The 24,272-nt window shown below is 42.9% G+C and overlaps 2 protein-coding genes across 13 annotated transcripts in view; both read left to right on the forward strand.

The window, feature by feature from the left end:
* Positions 1 to 18,794, forward strand: part of Srcap (Snf2-related CREBBP activator protein) — a 49,099-nt gene extending 30,305 nt beyond the window's left edge. For 11 of the 12 annotated variants that reach the window (XR_015630641.1, XM_087572236.1, XM_087572221.1 and 8 more), the window contains 9 exons: positions 5,965 to 6,230; positions 6,358 to 6,560; positions 8,885 to 9,054; positions 9,205 to 9,401; positions 9,496 to 9,610; positions 10,012 to 10,131; positions 15,000 to 15,200; positions 15,360 to 15,443; positions 15,554 to 18,794. Coding sequence is in view for 10 of the 12 variants with exons in the window: in XM_087572236.1 (XP_087428362.1) it covers positions 5,965 to 6,230; positions 6,358 to 6,560; positions 8,885 to 9,054; positions 9,205 to 9,401; positions 9,496 to 9,610; positions 10,012 to 10,131; positions 15,000 to 15,200; positions 15,360 to 15,443; positions 15,554 to 18,367 (4,170 nt within the window). In the remaining 2 variants the exon portion in view is untranslated. Of the gene's footprint in view, positions 1 to 5,964; positions 6,231 to 6,357; positions 6,561 to 8,884; positions 9,055 to 9,204; positions 9,402 to 9,495; positions 9,611 to 10,011; positions 10,132 to 14,999; positions 15,201 to 15,359; positions 15,444 to 15,553 lie in introns of those variants that run through there. The other variant, XR_015630640.1, reaches the window with a different exon arrangement.
* A 60-nt stretch (positions 18,795 to 18,854) lies between these two features.
* On the forward strand, positions 18,855 to 22,751 carry Tmem265 (transmembrane protein 265). Its single transcript, NM_001304268.1, has 3 exons — positions 18,855 to 19,362; positions 20,503 to 20,673; positions 22,268 to 22,751. Exons 2-3 carry the CDS (start codon positions 20,506 to 20,508, stop codon positions 22,427 to 22,429), a joined length of 330 nt encoding a protein of 109 aa, NP_001291197.1. The 5' UTR covers positions 18,855 to 19,362; positions 20,503 to 20,505; the 3' UTR covers positions 22,430 to 22,751.
* The last annotated feature ends 1,521 nt before the right edge of the window (positions 22,752 to 24,272 follow it).

Below are 24,272 nucleotides of genomic sequence, written 5' to 3' on the forward strand. Positions count from 1 at the left end.
AGAACTCTTAATCTCTGATCTTTAAGTCATTGCTCCTCATTTTCTTTCTTCCTCCCTCGCTCCCTCTCTCTGTCCATTCTTCCTCCTCCCTTTCCTCTCCCACCCTCCCCATGCTAAGGGTCTTACTATGTATCCTAGGCTATCCTAGAATTTACTATATAACCTAGATTGGCTGTAAGTTTATGATCATTCTATCTCAGTTTGCCTCCTGTGATCTCTGGTAACATGCCTGTCTTTATGTCTTACGTGTTTATTTTGGTCATTTGTATATTAGCTCAAGGAATGTCTGTGCAGATTATTTACCATTTTAAATTACTCTTGAGGCCTATCACCACTTTCTCCAGGTGCTAGGGATTAAACCCAGGCTCTGTGTTTGCCAAATACTGAGTTTTAAGAATATTTTCCTCTTTTAATGTTTTTATTTAATATTTGGGAATTTTCTGTAATGTTTTTTGATTGTGTTCTTTGCCCTCCCCAACTCCTCCCAGATGCTCCTTCATACCCACCCGAACTTCATTATTCTTCCTCTCTGTTAGAACAAACAACAACAAAAAAAGAAGAAAGAAAGGAAAAAAAAAAAAAAGAAGAAAGAAAAGGAAAACGTGGGGCCTTGATTTGCGTTGGCAAACTACTCTTAAGCTTAGGACCTACACTGGAGTGTGGTTGATATACTCAATGTCACTCTGTTGTGAATAGCTTCTTTTTCTGTTGTTTGGTTTAGTCTTTAAATGTATGAACTGCTAAACACCTGTCAAGAATAGCTTTTTGACTAAGGGTGGGCTTCTCCTTCCTCCCCAGAATGGTTACTGAGGTCCAGTTTTGTGTTTTGTTTGTTTGCTTTCTCTTCTCTATGCCAGGGATCAAATACAGGGCTTTCAGCGTGGTAAATAAGAGCCCTACCATTGAACTATCTGGAGCACTAACATAAATTTATTGATAATGTTACCTTTATGTCAAACAATCAACAATTAGAGTGATCAAGGTCAAATATTAGTCATGTGACATGTGTAGTTCAGTGAACAGAAGACCAAATAATTACATAAAACTATAAGCATGGTGAATGCTTTGACAAAAGGTGGAATTTTTGGTTTTGATTTTTAAAACAGTTTACTATATAGTCTTGACTGGCCTTAATTCACTATGTAGACAAGGCTGGCCTCAAATTCATAGAGCTCCTCCTCGCCTGTGCCTCCCAAGTGCTGGGATTAAAGGTATGCTCCACCATGGCTGACAATAGTTGGGTAGTTTTACAGATAAGCTAGAAAGACAGATATGGGAATGAAATCAATCAAGGCTTTACCATTTTTCAGACTGACAAGTTGCCCTTATAAAATTCTAAGATACCTAGGTGACTGCTTATAGTAAGTTCCCACCCATCACATTTTATTTTCTGGCTCTTGGCAAAAAAAAAAAAAAAAAAAAAGGGCATTAGCTCTTCTGTATCTGTTCTTAAACTTTTTAAAACTAACAAATGTGTGTGTGTGTGTGTGTGTGTGTGTGTGTGTGTGTGTGTTGTTGTTGTTGTTTTCACTTTTTCTAACTTCCTTGCATTCCTTCCCACTCCTGTTGAACCCATTGTTCTCAAGACTCCTCCTGCTTTACCTTAATGTCTTTTGTGTTTTAGTTTTGGTGGCCCATTGAGTTTAATTATGCTTGCTTATATGAGCATTAGTGGGTAGGTTATTGACCAATGGGTTTACCACTGAAGAAAATGACTACCTCTTTCTCTATGAACTACCACTAATGGAATGTTGATTAGTTTCATCTAGTGAAGGTAACTAACTATACAGCTGCTATGAGTTCATGAGTGTAATAGCTATTTCATGTCTAGAGACATCATTACATAGCACTCTGCCTCATTATCCAGCCCTCATAGTCTTTTCTTTCTATCTTGCTTTATGTTTTCTGAGCTCTGGAAAAGATGATATAGATGTCCTATTTAGGGTAAGCAAGTAACAGTCATTTAATCTCAGCACTGTGACCAGTACTACCCTCTGCAAACAGAATCTTCTCTGCCCAGAGATGACAACAGTGCTCATCTGAGTACAAGTATAAATGTTTAGGCTGCAGCTTAACACGGTGTCCACTTAGTAAAACAATAGTAGCTATCATCGTGTCCATGTCTGTCCCCCATGAGGTGTGAAGGAGCTGGTTTTCTCCTTCCACTCTGGGTTCCAGGAATTGAACTCAGGTAGTCAGACTTGTGTAGCAGATAGTTTTACCTTGTGCCATTTTACCAGCCTAGCCTTAGACTTTTAGCCAAACATAGGTACCTTCCTGTGGAGGAGACCTCAAACCCAAGCAGAAGCATTTGGACACTTCCATTAACATGCCACTCTTAAATTAGTGGGCACGTCTTGCCTGGCATGTTAGTTTATAACCTGTAGAGTTTACAGCCAGAAAAGACCATTGCTGACTTTTCTCCTCCAGATGTTTGCTGAACATTTGGTGGTACCAAGACAGCTAGCAAGGAGCAAGCTTACAGCTATTTACAATTTAATTTCTCTGTCCTAGTGTGTAGAATCTTCTGCAATAGGGTTTTTTGCCATCTAATCTGATGGGAAACCAAGAGCAGAAGGAGTAGCTTGTTGTTTGGGAGCCTTCTCGGACCTCCCTGAACAACAGCTCATATGGAGATATCTACTACCTGGCAACTGGCTTTTGTTTAATAACCTACAGCTTTTAGGAATAGCTCTATCCACTCAAGCAGGTTACCCACTCACTTTTTTTTTATTACTCTTATGTATATAAGGCTACAGACATGGCTCAGTGGTTAAGATCACTTGTTCTAACAGTGGACTGGAGTCAAATCCCAGCACCCACATAGTGGTTTACAACCACCCATAGCTCAAGTTCTGATCTTTAGGCCACTGTGTGCCTATGTGCATGTGTTCCTGCTTGTGTTTGTATGCGTGTACACATGTACATGTACAGGTGCACACAGAGGCTAGGAAAGGATATCAATGGTCCTTTATCACTATCCCCTGTTTTGAGGCTTGGTGCTTGCTCTCACTAAATCTGGAATTCACATTTTGTTGGCTGGGCTGGAATTGAAAATCCTCAGAATTCTCCAGTCTCTGATCAGTGCTGTGACCACAGGATTTGTGAGGATGCCTAGTGTGTTACTTGGATACTGGCTAAGATCCGTACTCAGGCCCTCAAGACTGTGAAGCAAGCACTCTTAAAAGACTAGGTCCTATCTCTAACCCCCTTAATTATAGATATGCAAAAATGGTTTATTTACTTTGAAACAGTATCTTTCTATGTAGTTCTGACTGTTATGGAACTCACTATGTAGACCAAGTTAGCCTGGAATCTATACCCTGTGTATTTTTAAGTTAGCTTGTAAGTTTCCTTTTGGCGCTTTTATCCTTAGTTTTGGTTAATCTTCCCCTTCCTTCTGCTCTGCCCCATTCCTCACCTACATTCCTTTCAATTCCTGATAGTCGCTTTCTCTGGAGCAGTAGATCTCAACCTTCCTAATGCTTCAACCCTTTAATACAGTTCCTCATGTTGTGGTGACCCCCAACCATAAAAATACTTTGGTTGTTCATAACTGTAATTTTGCTACTGTTACAAATTGTAATATAAATATCCGATATTCAAGATATCTGATATGTAACCCCTATGAAGGGTTGGTTATTCGACCCCCATTGAGAACCGCTGCTCTCATAATGTATTCTTTTTTTTTTTTTTTTTTTTTTTTTTTGGTTCTTTTTTTTTTTGGAGCTGGGGACTGAACCCAGGGCCTTGCGCTTCCTAGGTAAGCGCTCTACCACTGAGCTAAATCCCCAGCCCCTCATAATGTATTCTTGATCTCTACAGGCACTCCAAGTTAAACTCAACTCTAAAAATTCAAAACTGGGATCCACATATGATAGTGAACATGTAACATTTTTCTAAGACTGAGTTACTTCACTAAGTATATTTCTAGTTCCATATATTTTTCCTGCAAATTTCACAATTTGATTTTTCTTTTTACCTGAATAAAAATAAACAGAATGTTTTAATGTGGTATATATACATGTGTATATATACCACATTAAAACATTCTGTTTTGGGGCTGGGGATTTAGCTCAGTGGTAGAGCGCTTACCTAGGAATCGCAAGGCCCTGGGTTCGGTCCCCAGCTCCGAAAAAAAGAACCAAAAAAAAAAAAAAAAGTAAAACATTCTGTTTATTTTTGGTTTTTATATTGGTGATTCAACCCAAGGCCTTGAGCATATTAGCCAACGATTCTATCGCTGAGCAACATCTTTGGCCATAAAACTTCTAAATTGTGTCTGATTGCTATAGCAAATGTCAGATGTTTATCACTACACAGGATTTTGGAGTGGGGAGGTGTGCTTTGCTTCCCCGCCCCCCCAAGATCAGTTCTGGAGATCAAATTGTATGGTAAGGACTGTTATCCTCTGAGCTTTTCATCCCTGTACATTTTTGGCATCCATTCACAGACTGATGGGAATTTAGACTAATGAAATTTCTTAGCTTATGAATAGAGCAGCAGAGAATGTGGTTGTACATATATCTTTGTAACAGGATACTACCCCACACCAAAAGTGAATGAGGATATTTCTTTTCTTACATATTCTAGCATTTGTTGTTATTTCCATGACTTTTGGAGTAAATTGTCCAGAATGCACAACAAAGAAATATTTATAGCCAGATGTAAAGGTGCACCCTTTAATCACAGCTCTTGGGAAGCAGAGGCAAGCTTATTTCTGTGAGTTCTAGGTCAACCTGGTCTCTTCAATTCTACTGGGGTTCATGAAAGAATCCACTGATAAGTTATGCTAGAAATCAAAACAAAACAAAAACCGGTGTTGTCCTATATTTTTGTGTGTGTGTGTGTGTGTGTGTGTGTGTGTGTTCAGAATGTCAGTAATTTGATGAATATATATAATTGGGAGCTGTCTAACTTGAATACAAAATTATGTGGATAGGGTAATTCATATTTTTATAAATTTCCTAATACTTATAGTCAGTTTTGGAGTTGAATTTGATTTATTAATACACTTCTAGCTGGAATGTTAGTTCTTTTTTTCACAGTGACAGAACTTGAAAATATTATAGTTAAATATGTAAGGAAAATTAAAAATTGACATTCATAGAAATTATAAAAAAATCAATGAAACTAAAATATAGAAATGTATGTGTAAAGTCATGATAGTTAAAGTAATCACCTAAATAACTACGATGTATTACGATGTTCTTTGCTTTCCCTCTGTGAGCTTTCCTCTGCCATCTTACAGAGAGAGTTTACTTCCTGTTTAGAAGGCCCCTCCTAAGCCAGGTGATGGCTCACATCTTTAATACCAGCACTGGCAGCCAGCACATTCCAAGAAGGAAATCCTGTCTCAGTAATGAAAAGGGGTCCCTCCTTATTTCATTCCTTTTCATTCTCCCCTTTCTTTTTCCTTATTTTTCTCTTTCTCATTTTTGCTTTTTTTGTAAGCCTATACTCCCTGATTTTTATTTTTTGAGACAGGGTCTCTCACTATGTAGCCCTGGTTGTCCTGGAACTCATAGAAATCCACCTGATACTAGATTAAAGGCATGCACCAGCACACCTGGCTCAGTGTCTGCTGTTTTGTTTTAGTTACATTTATTTGTGTGTGTGCATGGATGTGCCCATTCACATTGCATTGAGCTACTTCAAGTATCAGTTAGATCCCCTGAGGTTGAATGTTATAAGAAAATTCACAATTGTTGAATATGTAGGTTTTATTTTGAATGTTCTGCATTCTGCTTCAATAAGCATATGGGGGAAGATTGGTTTTCTCTTGTAGAGGATGTCATTTTGCACTGTGAAAACAGTATTCATTGACAGTTTTGAAAATGATAAAGCACAAGGTATCTGTCTTAACGCTAATTATTACTCCAGATTCCATGTGGAAGAACCTAGGTTTTTATAGAGTTTTGTTGCAAACTCTTGGCTACACTAGATTCTTTTTTTCTTCTTTAGGACTCTCTGGAAGAAAAGCGGAAGCAGCAGCGATCTGAGCGCTTGGAACGGATTTTCCAACTTAGTGAGGCTCATGGGGCTCTGGCACCGGTGTATGGGACTGAAGTCCTGGATTTCTGTACCTTGCCCCAACCTGTTGCCAGCCCCATTGGCCCTCGTTCTCCTGGCCCCAGCCACCCCATCTTTTGGACTTACACTGAGGCTGCCCATCAAGCTGTACTGTTTCCCCAGCAGCGACTAGACCAGCTGTCGGAAATCATTGAGAGGTTGGCAGGGCTAAGTGCTGATGGGGAATGGGTCTTGAGGCTTAGTTCTTAGGGCTAATGAAGGTGCTAATTTCTATGGTATTTCCAGGTCATATCTTTTACAATGTTTACTTTCTTCCTTTCACAGATTCATCTTTGTCATGCCTCCTGTGGAGGCACCTCCCCCTTCCCTGCATGCCTGCCACCCACCTCCTTGGCTGGCCCCTCATCAGGCAGCCTTCCAGGAGCAATTAGCCTGTGAGCTCTGGCCCCGAGCCCGTCCTTTGCACCGTATTGTATGTAATATGCGAACTCAGTTTCCTGACTTGAGACTCATCCAATATGATTGTGGTGAGTTCTTGTCCATTTCAATACCCTCAGTACTTGTTTTGTTTGAGACAAAGTCTTGTTTATCCCAAGATGTCCTCTGACTTGCTGCTAGTGCGGAGGATGACTTTGAACTCCTCCACACCAAATTATTCTTGAGTTTTTGTCTCAAGACAGTTTACATCAAAGAAACGATGCTTAGAGGCAACATTTGGGAGCTTTTGTGGAAATGATGTTTGTGTGATGTTAATTGATTTATTTATCCAGTGTTTGTCATGAACATCTGTCCTTTTGCTTATCATATGGGGTAGTGAATGAGACATCATAGCATACAAGCACACCTTTAATCTCAGCAAGGCAAGCAGATCTCTGAGTTCAAGGTCATGCTAGTTTACAGAGGTTCCAGGACAGCCAGTGCTGCATAGAGAAACATCTTTAAAAACCCCGAAGTTATGGGAAAAGGCAGCTGTGTCTGAGGTGCATATCTGTAAACCTAACACTTAGGACAAAGAGGTGGGAGGATTGCTGCAAGTTTAAGACTAGTCTATAAAGTAAGTTTGGCAGTGTAGGGCTATAAAACAAGACTGCCTTAGTTCATGGGAAATGGTTTGTGGTGATATTAGAGTGCACATCTAAAGACAAGAATCCTTATATTGAACATAATGCATTTGGCTGCAAGAAACAAAGCCAAGGTTTTACAGTCACTTAAACCGCAAGGACATTTATTGTTTACATAGTGAGAAATTCTGAAAATGATAATGCATGGTAGATCATGAGCCATTTAAAACCTTTGTGTATCTAGGACCATCTTATTTGCCTGCCCTGTATACAACCCTTACCTCTTACTCTCAGCCCTTTTATTCTCCTGCTGCTTCTTATCATTCTTACTATTATATATTTTGTTGTTGTTGTTTTTGAAATGGGGTTTCTCTATATAGCCCTGGCTGTCCTAGAACTCACTCTATAGACCAGGCTGGCCTTGAACTCAGAAATCCACTTGCCTTTGCCTTTGCCTCTCTACCAGGATTAAAGCTGTGTGATACCTCTACCCAGCTGAAAAGTGGAATTTTTATTCAGCAGATGGAATGCAATATATGAGAGAAAAATAGATTCTTTGGGTTGGGTACCTGGGACTGTAGTACCTGCCTATAATCCCAGCATTTGAGACGCAAATAACGTGCAGGAGAGTAGCTTGAGGCCAACCCTCTTCATATAGTAGGACCTGGTCATAAAGGAAAAAGAAAAAATTTTTCTTGTGCATATAATGTGCCTGTTCATACATGAATATCCATGAGCTCTTGCCTGCATATGAGTGTAGAGACCAGAGATCAAAGCTCTCAGTGATAAGTGCTTTCCTAGCATACATGAGGCCCCAAATTCAATCCCGAGCTCGCATGCACGCACGAAAACTTGGAGCTGAAAATAAAGTAACTCCCAAGTTTCAACTGAGGTTGTCCTAGGTATCCAACACTACCAAAACTCTTTATTACTCTGTTAGTTTTCTGTAGCATAAGGTCCAAGACAGTTTATGTGTGTTGAATCCATGTGAGTTCTAGAACTGACTGGAATTGTCAGACTTGGCAGTGAGTACCTTTATTCACTGGTCTTGGTAGCTGAGTTACTGGAAATAATATACATGTTGTTTCTGTTTCAGTGGTTTTTTTTTTTTTAACACTTACGTATTTTATGTGAGTGTTTTGCCTGTATGTATATATTTGTGCTATGTGCATGTCTGCTGCCCATGCTCTATGCAAGAGCACTTTTTTCTTGGAGTCCAGTGTCATTTGTGTTTGTCATAAGATAACTAGATAACCTCTTACCACCCTAGCCTGTCTTTTTCTATGCTTGTAATCTGATCTTAAGTTCCTTTCTGTAAACCTTGACTATAGATTTGTTGATAATTCTTACGTGAATCTATTCTCATTTTAGCTGACATGACTGGTTAATACTTTAAGATTTCTTCCTTTAAACACTGAGAACACACACTCCTACTCTATCCTCTGATGATCTGTTGCTGTGTGGCTTCAGCCCTAGATTAAAGAGGAATTAAGTCCCAGATAGAAATACACTATAAAGAAGAACCTTTAAGGGTAAAATAGAGAGTTAAATGTTTTTTATTCATTGGACTAGTTGAAACTGTAGTTTTCTGGTATTACTTTCTTTATACCGTCATGTAGTTAACTACTTGTATTCCTTTATTTTTTTTTTTTTTTTTTGCTTTAAATTTTTTTTTTTTTTTTCAGAGCTGGGGACCGAACCCAGGGCCTTGCGGTTGCTAGGCAAGCGCTCTACCACTGAGCTAAATCCCCAACCTTATTTATTTATTTTTTATTTATTTATTTTTTCAGGAAAGTTGCAGACATTGGCAGTGCTCTTACGGCAGCTCAAGGCGGAGGGCCACCGGGTGCTCATTTTCACCCAGATGACCCGAATGCTGGATGTATTAGAGCAGTTTCTCACCTACCATGGCCACCTATATTTGCGTCTGGATGGGTCTACTAGAGTCGAACAGAGACAGGTAACTTAGGCATCCTTAGCCCTCTAGAAACTTACCTCAGTTTCTGTTTCTTTTTCTCAAGCTTTTAGCTTAAAGAAGGGACCTTAAAAATTAAAGTCTTTGGTTTGTTTTGGGAATAAATCTCCAAATACCATCTTTTTTCCCTTCTAGGCCTTGATGGAACGGTTCAATGCAGACAAACGCATATTCTGCTTCATCCTTTCAACTCGAAGTGGGGGTGTGGGTGTGAACCTGACAGGAGCAGACACTGTTGTTTTTTATGACAGCGACTGGAATCCCACCATGGATGCTCAGGCCCAGGATCGTTGTCACCGAATTGGTCAAACTCGAGATGTCCACATCTATAGGTATCACCTAATGTTTCCTCACCTCCCTTCCTCTTTATGTGTAGGGCATCCTTGATATATTTGTAGTTTTTACACTTCACTTCTCATTTTCTAGGCTTATCAGTGAACGGACAGTAGAAGAGAACATTCTTAAAAAGGCAAATCAGAAGAGAATGTTAGGAGATATGGCCATTGAGGGAGGCAACTTCACTACAGCCTATTTTAAACAGGTACCAAATAAAATCCTTCTATCTAAACAGAAGAGAACTTCTATTCTTTTTTTTTAAAGGTTTATTTATTTATTATATATGAGTACACTGTAGCTGTCTTCAAACACCCCAGAAGAGGGCATCAGATCTCATTACAGATGGTTGTGAGCCACCGTGTGGTTGCTGGGATTTGAACTCAGGACCTCTGGAAGAGCTGTCAGTGCTCTTAACCACTAAGCCATCTCTCCAGCCCCCGAGAACTTCTATTCTTAAAAGAGTTACCCAGTTGCTAGACAGCTACTGCTTTGACCTCCATAGATCTCTCTGAGTTGGTAGTACCTCTCATACTTCCAGACCTCAGTTTTTGTCCTTGAAGTGATATATTCTGTTGGTTGACCTCTCCCCTCTGTTATATCCAATAGCAGACCATCAGGGAACTGTTTGATATGCCTCTGGAGGAGCCACCTGGCTCGTCTGTGTCTTCTGTTCCTGAGGAAGAAGAAGAGACTGTGGCCAGTAAACAGACACATATTTTGGAGCAGGTAACAGAAGAGGTCATTCGTAAGATAGCACTGTTGCTCAAATACATGTTGTCTTTCCTTTTCTCTGGAGTTTGTCCAGGAAAACTATAGTTTCTACTGATTCCCAGATTATAGTCAGTGCTATATTTCATTTTGATTTTTCTTTTGTTTTTAAAGATTATAATGTGATTGCATCATTTCCCCCTTCCTTTTCCTGCCTCCAAGCCTTACCTCTCCTTGTCATTCAAATTCATGGCCTCTTTTTTTCATTGATTGTTACATATACACATGTGTAAAAGTACGTATATATGTATATTCCCAAATAAGTACAACCTGTCCAGTCCATATGATCTTACTCACGTATGTTTTCAGAGGAAACTATTTGGTACTAGATAACCGATTAGTAAGTGCATTCTCCCCCAGGGAAGACTGTTTCTCCTCTGAGCATTCCCTAGTTGCTTGCAGTTCTTTGAAGCCTTGTGGTCTTTCCTTGTCCGCTTTGGCACACCTATGGCTGTTGTCCTTGTCCAGCCTGTTGTTAGGCAGTCATATCCGAGACTTTATGGTTCTGGCATTACTAAGAGACAGTCTCACAGCAAATTCATTGATGTTCAGGCTGGAAAGATATCTCTCTCAGTGGTTAAGAGCACTAGCTACTCTTCCAGAGGTTCTGAGTTCGTTTCCCAGCAGCCTCATGGTGGCTCACAACCATCTGTAATAGAATCTGATTTCTTCTTCTGGTGTGCATGAAAACAGAGCACTCATATATATTAAATAAACAAATATTTTTTTAAAAACTCCCTGATCTTTTCTCTGGCGTTTACAATCTTTCTGCCCCCTCTTCCAAAATGTGCACTGAACCTTGGGTGGGGGAGTTATTTTGTAGATAAGTCCATTGAGACCATGCTCCACAACTCCACATTTTAATTGGTTGTAGTTTGTTATAGACTTTTGGATTCTGTTGGTGTTATTTGGTCTTATCGATGTTGCTGCTTTTATTGTTTGGTTTTGATGTTTTGGGGTGGGGATGGTGAGACAGGATTTTCTGTATAACCCTTGCTTCCCTGAAACATGCTCTATAGACAAGGCTGGCCTGGAACTCAGAGATCTGCCCTCTGAGTGCCAGGATTAGAGGAATTAAAGGTATATACCTCCACCACCAGGTTGAGATTTTTTTCTCGGTGAGAGGTGAGAACTTCTATAATATGTAGGCATAAGAAAAAATATTGAGAATATGGTTAAGGATTATACTGGTTTTGTGAAGTAGTAAATGTAGGTTTTCCTCTAAGATTCATGACTTCACTAACTGTGTTTTCAGTACTGGGAATGATCTTCTCTTGTTGAGTGGGGTGGTAGTTGTGTATATTTTGTTTTTTGTTTTGTTCTTTTTCGTTTTGAGAGGTGAGGGGTAGGGTAAGACAGAGTCTTTATATGTAGCCCTGACTCTCCTGGAATTCAGTACATAGACCAGGCTGGCTTTGAACTCAGAAGAGATCCATCAGCCTCTGTCTCCCCCATGGTATGTGTGTCTATATACCTGGCGTAGTTAGTGTTTTAAGTATATTACTTGTTTAGTAGAGAAAAATACAGGATTTGGAGTTTTGAGTGCGATTTTTTTTTTTTTTTTTTTGGTTCTTTTTTTCCGGAGCTGGGGACCGAACCCAGGGCCTTGCGCTTCCTAGGCAAGCGCTCTACCACTGAGCTAAATCCCCAACCCCCGCGAATTTTTATTTTAACTATGCCAGGTTTGTCTTATTTTATGAAATGGAAGTCACATTATATAACCCAGGCTGCTCTTGAGCTGCTGGGCTCAAGCCATTCTGCCTTTGGATAGCAGTGCTTTTTGATAATTTTACTCATTGAGCCAATTTGGAAACTTCTATGCTTATTAACCTCACATTCTACTTTTCTGTATTGTAACTCTTTGGATTAAGTGATTATTGTAATTACTGTTTTATTGCTGTGAAGAGACACCATGACCTAGGCAAGTGTTACAAGATATAAGCATTTAATTGAGGACCAGCCTACAGCTTCAGGTTTGTATGTTATCATCATACAAGACCATGGCTGTACAGTAAGTGTTGGAGCAGTCGCTGAGAGCTTTATGATACTGAATTGTGGGCAGCAGGCAGAGAGATTAAAACCTCAAAGTCCACTCCCGAAAACAAATTTTTTCCAACAAGGCCATACCTTAAATCCTTCTGATACTGTTTACCAAACTGGGAACTAAACATGCAAATATATGAGCCTATGAGGGTCATTCTCATTCAAACCACTACAGAGATCTATGTAAAACATCCCTTGTATATGGTTTTCAGATGTGGAAGCCATAAAAAGTTAATTGGTTAATTTTTTTTTTTGGTTGTGGTTTTAAGACAAGTTCTCCGTAGCTCTAGCTATCCTGGAACACACTCTTGTAGACCAGGTTGTCCTCAAATTCAGAGATCTGTCTGCTTCTGCCTCCCAGGTGCTGGGATTAAAGGCATAAACCATTGTGATCAGCTTGGAAAGTCTTTTTAACTTTTTAAATATTGCATTTTTGACTTGGTGTGTACATGTGTAGGTGTGCATACCATAACACCTGTGTGGATGCTAGAGGACAATTTGGGTAATAGTTTTATGTCTTTCCATTGCGTTCATCCCCAGAATCAAAGCAAGCATCTTTACCCGCTGAGTTATCTTCCCAACCTAGATTTTAAGGTTTTGGATATTTATTTGTTTCTTTGTTTGGAGATAGGGTAAAACCCTAACTTAAGACAGGTCTATGAACAGGCTACAAATATGACTCAAGTACTTCAAGAAGAAACTTTAGCCATGGGTGATCTATGTGTGTTTGAGTCCAGCTCAGTCTGCTCAGTCTGCAGCTACTCAGAAAGAAGCATATGGAAGGTTACCTATCAGATACTTTCTTGTTGCTGGGCATATGCTCTAGACTTACCATTTTTTTTAAATATTTATTTATTGTGTATGGGGTGGGTAAACACATGCCATAGTTTACATTTGGAGGTTAGAGGACAGCTCAATAGGTTTTGTGGGAATCAGTGATCTCCTTTTAAATATAAATTTCAAAGATACAACTCTTGTCATCAGGTTTAGTGACAAGTGCATTTAACCCACTAAGCTAATTCAGTGGCCCATAGGTAGGTAGCTTCTCTTGGTGCATTTGATGTGAATCTAATTAATGGTAAGGTGTGTGTGTGTGTGTGTGTGTGTGTGTGTGTGTGTGTGTGTGTGTGTGTGTACGTACATGGGTGCAAGTGCTCACATAGTCCAGAAGGGAGCATTGGAATCCCTGGAGCTACTAGTGTACAGGGTGTTATGAGTCACTCAGAGTAAGTACTGGGAATTGAAAGGATCTTTTACAAGCGCAGTAGGAATTCAAAGCCATCTCTCCAGGCCTTACTTCATGGTTTCGTTTCTGGAAGCTTGCATTCAGGCAAGTACTCCACCAGCTACACCCTTCCTTGACCTATTCCTACATTTTTTAAAAGGTAACTCTAAGGCTGATTATAAAGGAAAAGAAGCAGAGATAAAGGACTTTAAAATAGAGTCCTTAATGAGAGAGCTAGTGAAATCCATTGTGTCATGTGTTGAGCATTGAGCTGCTTTGATAAATCTGGTGTTCCAGAACATTGCTGAGTTGATTTATAAATCTGTTTGGTGTTTGCTTGTTTGTTTTTCAAGACAGGGTTTCTCTGTGTCCTGGCCACCCTGGAACTCTATGTAGGCAGAGCTGGCCTAGAACTCACAAAGAGCCACCTGCCTCTGCCTTCTTAGTACTAGGATTAGTGCTTAGAGCACCACCACAGCTAGAGTAAATCTGTTTTTATATAAACCCAGATTCAATTTTTTTTTCTTTTTTTCGGAGCTGGGGACCGAACCCAGGGCCTTGCGCTTGCTAGGCAAGCACTCTACCACTGAGCTAAATCCCCAACCCCTCAGATTCAATTTTTTTAATTAATTTTTTTTTTTTTAATTTGAGATAGGTCTCAAATATGTAGACCTGGCTGCCTTGGATCTCTTTATTTAGACCAGGCTGGCTTAGAATGCAGATCTACCTACCATTGCCTCCTGAGAGCTGGAATCAACAGTGTGTACTGCCACACCCAAATGCCTCAAGTGTTTCTCCAGGAATTAAATGGCAGGCATACTGGAGGTAGTAGTAATGGGACTCTAATTTTTTTTTTTTTTTTTTTTTTTTGGTTCTTTTTTTCGGAGCTGGGGACCGAACCCAGGGCCTTGCGCTTCCTAGGCAAGCGCTCTACCACTGAGCTAAATCCCCAACCCCGGGACTCTAAATTTAAAGACAACTTGATCTACACAGTGTATTCCAAGCCAGCCAGGGCCACATAGCTTGTTACTCTCGTCATAAATAAAATGTAAATTAAAAGATGTAACTTTATTTTGTTTTGTTTTGAGACAGGGTCTTGTCATGTGTCTGGTTGACCTGGAACATTCTATATAGAGCAGGCTGACCTCAAACTTGCAACGATCCCATTTCTCCCTCCTGAGGGCTGAGTATATGGACATATACCTGCAACATGCCTAGAAAATTTGGGTGGGGAGGGTGTTTTCTAAGATTTTTTTTTGTATTTTTAGTTACGTGTCTATGTGTAGGTACTGTGAGAGGTCAAAGGGGCTCTTCTCCCTCCTCTTTTCTCTTTGAAAAAAAAAATTTTTATTGTTCATTATAAGCAGTATGTGCTACAACATGTATATGGAGGTAAGAGAACAACTTTCTCTAACCCATCTCCTTCTACTGTGGATTCTGAGGATACAGGTTATCAGGCTTGCTGGGCAATTGCCTTTTACCCACTGAGCCATCTTTCTGGCCTCCATGTTCTTAAATTTCTTATTTATATGTGCTTTGTTTTCTGTGTACCTCGAAGGCATTGTGTCGGGCAGAAGATGAAGAAGATATCCGTGCAGCCACTCAGGCCAAAGCTGAACAAGTGGCTGAGCTTGCAGAATTTAATGAGAACGAGGGGTTTCCTGCTGGTGAGGGAGAGGAGGCTAGTCGACCGGGGCCTGGTGCTGAGGACGAAGAGATGTCCAGAGCTGAACAGGAAATTGCTGCCCTTGTAGAACAGGTCAGTGTTGGATCCACTACCTTTTGTCCGCATCGGTCATAACGTAGCCAGGACTACCCCCCACCCCCCACCCCCCCATCTTTCCTGGTGGTAGTAAATAATGGTGATAGACCCTGAATTCCAGGTTCTTATGTTTATCAACTTTTATCCTCCCTTCAGCTGACTCCCATTGAGCGCTATGCCATGAAGTTCCTAGAAGCTTCATTGGAGGAAGTAAGCCGAGAGGAGCTCAAACAGGCAGAAGTAAGTCTTAAGTAGGAAGTAAGGGGATCAAGATAGTGGAAAGCTGTTTTCCTACCATGCCTTGCTCTGCTCTGTCTCTTCCTGACACCACTGGGCTATGTTGTTGATAGGAACAAGTGGAAGCTGCCCGAAAAGACCTGGACCAAGCGAAGGAGGAGGTGTTTCGACTACCCCAAGAGGAAGAAGAAGGGCCAGGGGCTGGGGACGAAATGTCTTGTGCAACTAGTGGAGTCAGCCACCGGCGTAGCAAGAAAGTCAAGGCTCCTGAGAGGCTGGGGACTCGCGTCAGTGAACGTCTTCGTGGAGCTCGGGCCGAAACTCAAGGAGCAAACCACACTCCTGTTACATCTTCCCATCAAACCTGCAACACCTTCGTGCCTCCCCGATGCAGCCCTGTGAGAGAACGAATTCCCAGGCCTAGACCTGCTCCTCCTCCTGCTCCTCCTGCTCCCCCTCCTGCTGCTTCTCCTGCTCCTGCTCCTGCTCCTGCTCCTCCTGCTCCTCCTCCTCCTGTTCTTCCTCCTGTTCTTCCTCCTGTTCCTCCTCCTCCTCCTGCTCCTTCTCCTCCTGCTCCTTCTCCTGCTCCTCCTCCTCCTGCTCCTGCTGCTTCAGTTGCTTCTGCTCCTGCTTCTGCTATAACTTCTTCCCTAGCCACAGCTCCAATACCCATTTCAGCCCCAAATCCAGTAACCATTCTTCCTGTTCATATCTTGCCTTCTCCTGCACCTCTGCTTCAACTTCCTCCTTGTTCTTCTCCTGCTTCTACCCCTCCTTCTGCCTGTACCCCTCTACCCACTTGTACCCCCTTACCAGCTCAAACCTCTCTATTAACCTCTTCTTCACCAGCCCCACTTGATTCCCTTCCTGTTCCCATCTCTCCTGGGGTTACCAACCTCCTCTTGGACTCAGGGGAAGTAGAGGTGTGTACACAAGAGTTGGCACCTGTGGAGTCTCTAGAGCTGCCTGGAATGACCAATTCTGAAGCTTCCCTGGTTAGTCTTGTGCCTCCAAACGATCTTTTGCCAGTAGCTGTTGATGTCCTGCCTGAATCAGAGAAGAATCTTCCTTTAATTCCTGCACCCAGTTCAACTCTGGAAGCTGAGAGCATCCCGGATGATCAGGAGCAGGAGGTGCCGGGTTCTGTGGAGGGGACCAATCGCACACTGCTACCTGGTGGTGGGGAGTTGACCGTGAGTCTGAGTGAGAGCAATGGGCTGGAACTCCCACCCTCAGCAGCATCTGATGAGCCACTTCAGCTATTGGAGACTCACAGGAACTTGGAAGATACAAGAGAGGTTCAGACCCCAGTCTCCAACTCAGAAAAGCCACAAGAACTTGTTAGAGCTGAGGTTACAGCCCCATCAACCTCATCTTCAGCCACCTCCTCTCCTGAGGGTCCTTTGCCTGCCCGCCCTCCACGGCGACGAACCAGTGCTGATGTAGAAATCAGGGGTCAGGGGTCTGGTAGGACAGGACAACCCCCAGGTCCCAAAGTGCTTCGAAAGCTGCCGGGAAGGCTAGTAACTGTGGTGGAGGAAAAAGAACTTGTAAAGCGACGGCGACATCGGGCAACTGCCAGCACCCTAGTACCTGGGGTATCTGAAGTTAGCGCCAGTCCAAGAAGCCCATCGATCCACAGTATGTCAGGGCCAGAATCCTCACCTCCTAGCAGTGGGCCCTGTGAAGCTGCTCCTACATCTTCACTATCTACCCCAACCCAGCATACCTTCATAGCTTGTCGTCACAATGAACTGGGGATAACTGGTGGGGGCAGCCCAGAGAATGGAGAAGGAGCAAAGCTTGCCATCACTCCACCTGCTGTGAAACGGCGGAGGGGGAGGCCTCCCAAGAAGAACAGATCTCCGGCAGATGCTGGGAGAGGGGTGGATGAGGCACCTTCATCCATCTCTAAGGGGAAAACCAATGGGGTCGACCCAATCCCTGGGCCTGAAACTGTAACTGCAACTGCTGCGGAGCCTGACCTCAAGCCCCAGCCTCTTGCACCCCAGCCAGTTCACAAACCAGAGCCCATCATCCTATCACCTGTGGAGAAAAGACGGCGTGGGCGTCCCCCTAAAGCAAGGGATTTGCCCATTCCTGGGACCATATCTTCTCCAGGGGATGGCAATTTAGAGAGCCGGACACAGCCACTCCCTTTCCCAGCAACCCTTACCCCACTCCTAGCCTGTCCCACTGCTGTCGCCAACACTGTCACCACTGTCACCATTTCAACATCCCCACCGAAGCGGAAGCGGGGCCGACCTCCCAAGAATCCACCATCACCGAGACCCAGCCAACACCCTGTCTTGGACCCTGATAGCTCTTCTGTTCTTGAGAGTTGTGGACTGGGAGTGCAGCGCCAACCCCTAGGCCAGGCGGAGAGTGAAGGCAGTTCCTCTGATGAGGATGGAAGCCGCCCTCTCACCCGCCTGGCCCGATTACGGCTTGAAGCTGAGGGGATGCGGGGACGAAAGAGTGAAGGGTCCATGGTGATGGCTGTAATTCAGGATGACCTGGATTTAGCAGATAGTGGGCCAAGTGGGTTAGAACTGACACCGCCTGTGGTCTCGTTAACTCCCAAATTTCGTTCAACCCGCCTGCGTCCAGGGTCTCTAGTCCCCCCACTAGAAACTGAGAAAATGCCTCGAAAAAGATCAGGGGCTCCAGTTGGGAGTTCTGGGATGGCAAAACGGGGCCGTTTGCAGCCCCCAAGTCCCTTGGGGCCTGAGGGTTCAGTAGAGGAGTCAGAGGCAGAAGCCTCAGGTGACGAGGAGGAAGGAGATGGAACCCCACGCCGTCGAACTGGTCCCCGCAGGCTCGTTGGGACCACCAACCAAGGGGACCAGCGTATCCTGCGTAGTAGTGCTCCTCCACACCTGTCTATCCCTACTATTAGTCACAGAGGTCGAAAGGCCAAGACGTGAGTGGGCAGCCCCTTCACTTAGGTATCCTACCATGGCGGCTTCCCCATGCCCAGGCCTGACTCTGTTAACCACTACTTGAAGTCTTTGAGGGAAAAAGCCTCCAGGGAGACATAGGGGGCTGTCTTCCTTTCCACCAAAGTAGGGGGTAGGTTACTGGTTGTCATGGAAATGGGGCTTGTCATAACCCCCCTTCTCTCCTATCCCATATGGCTGGGCAGTGTTAAGGGTGGCAAGATAGTTTCTGTCCCCACCCCCTTGTACTTGATTCCCCAGCTGTCTTTCACAGCCTCAAACCCTTAGGGAAAGGGGGGAGGGGCTTTTCAATGAGGTGGGGTGGGTTTGTTTTTTTCTTTTTTTTTTTTTTTCTTTTTTTTTCTTTTTTTTTTAAGAAAAAAAAAAAATAATAAACTTAGTTTCTGTACAAGCATCCGTGTAAGGAGGCTTCTGATTTTCTGGTCTGGTGGAGGGTTGGGTGGGAACTTGGACGTCATTTTTCACCTCCCTCTTGCAATGACTTTATGCCTGATCTCCAATCCAAGATTCTATACCCTTGAAACAGAACTTAATCCCTCTCCCAGCCCTCCCTCCCCCCAAAAAGGAAAGATTGTCAAGTCTGATCTGGTAGGCTGTGTAGTCTTTTAGACCACCCAGATAAACTCTTTTCTCTGACTCTTGCACTTTCCCTCGGCTCTCCGACGTCTGGGAGTTCCCTTTCAGTCTCCTTGCTCAGGTGCTTCCTTACACTCCTATCTTCAGAAAGCAGGCATCCTCCATTTGCTCATGCCTTAGCCCTCCTCTGCTCTCCATCTAGCCAAACTGGTTTGAGTTGGCCATGCCCCTTCCTAGCTCCCTGGGCTCTTCACATGGTGGCTGGCCCCACAACTCGACCTTGGCTTGCTTGGCCTGGAGCCATGAGTCAGCTTCATCTCCACCCAACCCAAATCAAAACCTGAGGCAGGAGCCGAAACTCACAGTTCTCAAAGCCTATGGGCCAGGTAAGAATCTGCTTATATTTATAGTTTCTGACCTGTGCCCTCTCTTGGGCTCTTCTCATTTGCTATTGCAACTTTGCCACATCCTTTTGCTCTCAAATCTCTGCATTTTTGTTACTTGTGGTAGGGATATGTGTGGGCTGTAGGATAATGATAGGACATGAAGGTGGAAAGATGTTTGGTGTGCCAGAGAGCCTGAGTAAAGAAGGCATTGTGTAGGTCTCTGTGGGTGAAGTCATTTGGACTCTGCTAATCTGATGAGTCGTGTGGTCTGAGATAAAATGGAGAGAGGTGGCAAGAAAGTGTAGATAGCCAAGGAGGCATCTCATGTTCAGGGGTTTGCTTTGAGGCTAGATTTCATGTATCCTCAGATTCTGAGCTAGCAATGCTGGCCTTGAACTTCTTGGTCTTTCTACAAGTTGGTATTATAGATGTCTGACACCACTCCTGGGTTAGGTGTGGGTTTTTAAGTTTTTGTTTTGTTTTTATAAACATCAGAAAGAACTTAACCATATGATCTTGCCTTTCCTTCATCCTCAGAACTATTCATGCCCAGGTTGGTGGTATATGCCTTTAATCCCAGCACTCAGGAGGCAGAGGCAGGTGGATCTCTGAATTCTAGGCCAGCCTGATCTACATATCGAGTCCTAGGACAGCCAGGGCTGAACAGAGAAACTGTCAAAATAAGTAAACTAAGCACAAAGCCAGAGGCAGGCAGTCTCTGAATTTGAGGACAGCCTTGTCTATATACTGAGTTGTAGGCCAGCTAGGGAGGGTCTGCATAATGAGACCCTGTGTCAAAACAAAATAAAGAAAAGCTACCTAGTCGTAAAGTTTTAAGATCAATTTCTCTCCCGTTTCTTGGTATCTAGGTCAGTTTCCTTCTCTGTACTTGTTGAAGAGTAAGTACATTTACACATGTTTGCCCCTTCAAAAGATTCAGAATCTTAAATTGATGAAAAGGGTTCTAAACATGTATTTAATCTTCTGTTCTGAGTCACTGGAGGAACTTCCCAGTAAGACAGCATTCCTGAGTATGGGGTTAGGACACTAGACAGCATGCTTTGAGAAGGGTGGAGTCACCGTGCCCAAGCAAAACCTTATTTGTTGGGCTTAAAAGTGCCTTGACTATATCGCCCACAGGTGATGGAGGACGAGGAGAAGGCAGCGGAGAGCTTGATGAGCAACATGGAAACTGCTCATTCTCCATCCCCTATCCACTGCTGCTGGCTCCGCCTCCCACACTTGGCAGCTATTAGCATTATCTGTGGCTGTTCTTGCCTGGGAATCATGGCTCTTGTGTTTGCCATCAAGGTGAGGAATAAAATTCCTGTGGGAATGGGTGGGTATAATGAAATGACTGTATCTGACCTGTGTACAATTAATTAAACGGATCACTAAATATCTGTTGATGCTTAGTTCGGGCTTAGTGCCAGAGTAAGGACACTTTCAAAGAATCCATGTCTTATGAAAGCAGTAGTTGTGAAAATGGATAATTAGAATTCAGCTCATCAATGCTGTGGTACAGGAGAGGCATAGGAACAAGGAAAGATGTACCTGGGGAGGAGGGTAGGAGTACGGCATCTCTGTTAGTAAATGGCTACCAACGCATCAAAAAGATGACAGTTTAAGAAAGGGTGAGTGTATGCGGATGGAAGGACAATCCCAATAAAGGCAGCAATGTGTACAGAGGTTAAATAAGGAATATTGAGAATTGACATCAAAGGAACCAGATTCCTGAAGGCCTCCAATTCTGTACTTGGGCATGTTAACTTTATCCTGAATAATAGCAATTTAAATTTTTTTCAGAGGAGTGACATGGCCAGATTTGTGTTTCAGAAAGGTCTACTCTCAAACCCTCCATTGACAGTGAATCACAAGGGAGCAAGACTACAGGCAGGCAGACTATTAAATCATGGTAACAAAAATATCCATCGTGTGGAAGGAGCAGTGTGGTTAGTTGTTAGAGAACAATCTGCACCTTCTTTTTTTCTTTTTCTTTTTTTGTGGTTAGGGTGGAGGTGGCATTACTAGGAATTGAGCCCAGAGTCCTGCCCATGAAAAGTGGATCAACATACACATATACCTAGGCTATTCAAACTAATTTAAACATCATTCTGGAATTTTCTCACTACCTGGATGTATCTTGACAGAAACATTTTCTGTCATCATAAGAATTTTACTGGGTCAAAAATCATAAAAGCAATCCTTCATGATGAAAATGATGGTGCCTTTTGGACCATGAGAGAGAAAATGAATGTCGGACAAATAGAAAAGAATGGGACTCTTGCCTTCTTGCTCTCGCTCTCTCCTCTCTCCCCTTCCCCCTCTCCCCATTCTGCTCCCCACCCCATGTGCTCATGGCCTGCCTCTACCACTCCCTTCCCTCCCCTCCCTCCCTCCTTCTCCCTGCCTCTACTACCTTCCCAACTCCCCTCCTCATGCCCTGAATAAACTCTATTCTATACTATTAAAAAAAGAAGGAATACGGGTTGGGGATTTAGCTCAGTGGTAGAGCACTTGCCTAGCAAGCTCAAGGCCCTGGGTTCGGTCCCCAGCTCCGAAAAAAAGAATAGAGAAAAAAAAAAAAAGAAAAAAAAAAAAAAAGAAGGAATACAAAGTATTTTCCAGTCTAGAAATGTAATTCAGCAGAGTACTTGGCTAGTATGCACAGGCCCTTGGGTTCCATCTCAAACCACAGAACAGACCAGAGTCATTAAAAATGCAGTCTTGTGACCTAACCGTGGCCAGTTTGTATTGCAGATAAGACAAGAAAGAAAAGGAAAGGTTGTAAAATGTTTATGTGTGTGGTTCTGAGCTATGAGATAGATTAAGAAATGAAATGGGGCAATGGGTACTTTGGGACAGAAGCAGGGGAAGAATCTAACCAAGAACCTGCCCCCAACAGGCAGAAGAGCGGCATAAGGCAGGCCATTCGGAGGAGGCCATGTACTTGGGGGCCCGGGCCCGGAGACTCATTGTGGCCAGTTTTGCTGTCTGGTTTGCTGTCCTTTTTCTGGGTCCCCTGCTACTGTGGCTGCTCTCCTACACCATTGCTCAGGCTGAGTAGGCCTGGGTGGCCTTTGCTGAGAGACAGTCAAGACCTGGATCCAATCCAACAGTTCGGCAGTGCTCAGTTCTGGTGACAGGAGTGGTTCGTGGTCCTGTCTGGAAGGATGTTGCCCTTCTCGGGAGCCATTGGAAGAGCTCACCTAGGCTCTTTAAAGCACCTAAGACTCAAGGGGAGGTCAGCCTGCTCTGTTCTTTCATTATCCTCTGCTTCGTCTCCCTTGCCTTTCCTCCTAGGAGCCTCCATTCAGAGAAAGGGATGAAAACCAGTCTTGATTTTATTAGAATTTGTTTTATAATAAAAATCTTTTTTGGTGGTGAAATGCTGTCTAATTGTTCTTTTTCCTGCTTTTCCCCTGGGTCTTTGGTGAAGGCAAGACATCTAAATGATAAGCCTGCATCTGGCCTCTAATTCTATCTCATTGCTCCAAGAGAAGAAAAGGTTGGGGGTTTGAGGGTTCTTTTGTTTTGGAAATTTTCCTTGGAAAAAATCCAAGCTTTTTTTTTTTTTTTTTTTTTTTGGAGCTGGGGACCGATCCCAGGGCCTTGCGCTTGCTAGGCAAACGCTCTACCACTGAGCTAAATCCCCAACCCCAAAATCCAAGCTTCTTATAAGCCATGAACCTAAAGTCAGACAAAAAGACTAGTAGTAGTAGCTAGCACACTGCTCACTAAGTAATTACTGCTAGGCTGTGCTCCAGGCACTGTTTGTTTCTTCTGAGGCCTCACAATGACTCAGCAGTAAGTGCCATTTTTCTTTATAGTTGAGGAAATGGGTATATGTGTCCTAGGCCCTAACGCTAGAAAATAGAAAAAGTATGATTGAATTCAGACAGTTTGGTTCCAGAGGGGTGAAGAGATTGGATTACAGGAACTACCACCCTACCTATTATTGACAGTTACAGGATTAAATACATTTTCTATTCTTTATATTGAGACTCCTGATAGTATCTTAAATATTTAAGGATGGGATATGAGCCTGGTTTTGTTTTATTGAGTCAGGCTGTCACTCCAAGTTGCTGTGCAAGTACTGGGCTTACTGGTGTATACCATCATACTTGACTAGTTTTTTCGTTTTTAAGTTGCTGCTGTTTTGTTTTCTGAAATGACAAGACCTTACCACATAGCCCATACTAGCCTCAGTCCTGATCCTCCTGCTTCCATTCCTGAGCGCTACAGTGCACTCAGGTGCACTACCCCACTCTGCTTCAGTAGGGTTTTTTTGTTTTGTTTTGTTTTTTTAAGTTTTAAAATATACTCCATAAGCAGGTTCCCAAACAAACATAAAGTTTAAATTAACACCTAGCCAATACCTGAAAGCTATCCAAATTGATTGCTGTCAGCACTGTAAAAAACTTAATATATACTCTTAATCATTTCTTATCACAAATAACTACTATTCTTACTTCTCACAATGTATCTTAATTTTGCCTGCATCTGCTTTATAGAAATGTAGTCAGCCAACTAAGGGATAAATAAATGTTAAAAATGGGATACATGGGGGTTGGGGATTTAGCTCAGTGGTAGAGCGTTTGTAGCAAGCACAAGGCCCTGGGTTTGGTCCCCAGCTCCAGAAAAAAAAATGGGGTACACGATGGCTGGAGAGACATTCCACATATCAAAGCACTAACTCCTGCAGAAGACTTGAGTCCCCCCTTGTCTTCATGATGGTTCATACCTTGATAATGGCAGTTCCAGCGATTTCCAGTGCCTTCCGATCTCTATAGATAATGCACATGCAAAAAATTCAGACAGGAATGGTTTTTATTTATTTTATGGGTGTGAGTGCTGTGCTGCATGTACACCTGGATGCCAGAAAACAGCATCAAATTCTTTGTATATAG

This window comes from Rattus norvegicus, chromosome 1, assembly GCF_021556685.1.
Source record: "Rattus norvegicus strain SHRSP/BbbUtx chromosome 1, alternate assembly SHRSP_T2T, whole genome shotgun sequence".
NCBI lineage: Eukaryota > Metazoa > Chordata > Mammalia > Rodentia > Muridae > Rattus > Rattus norvegicus.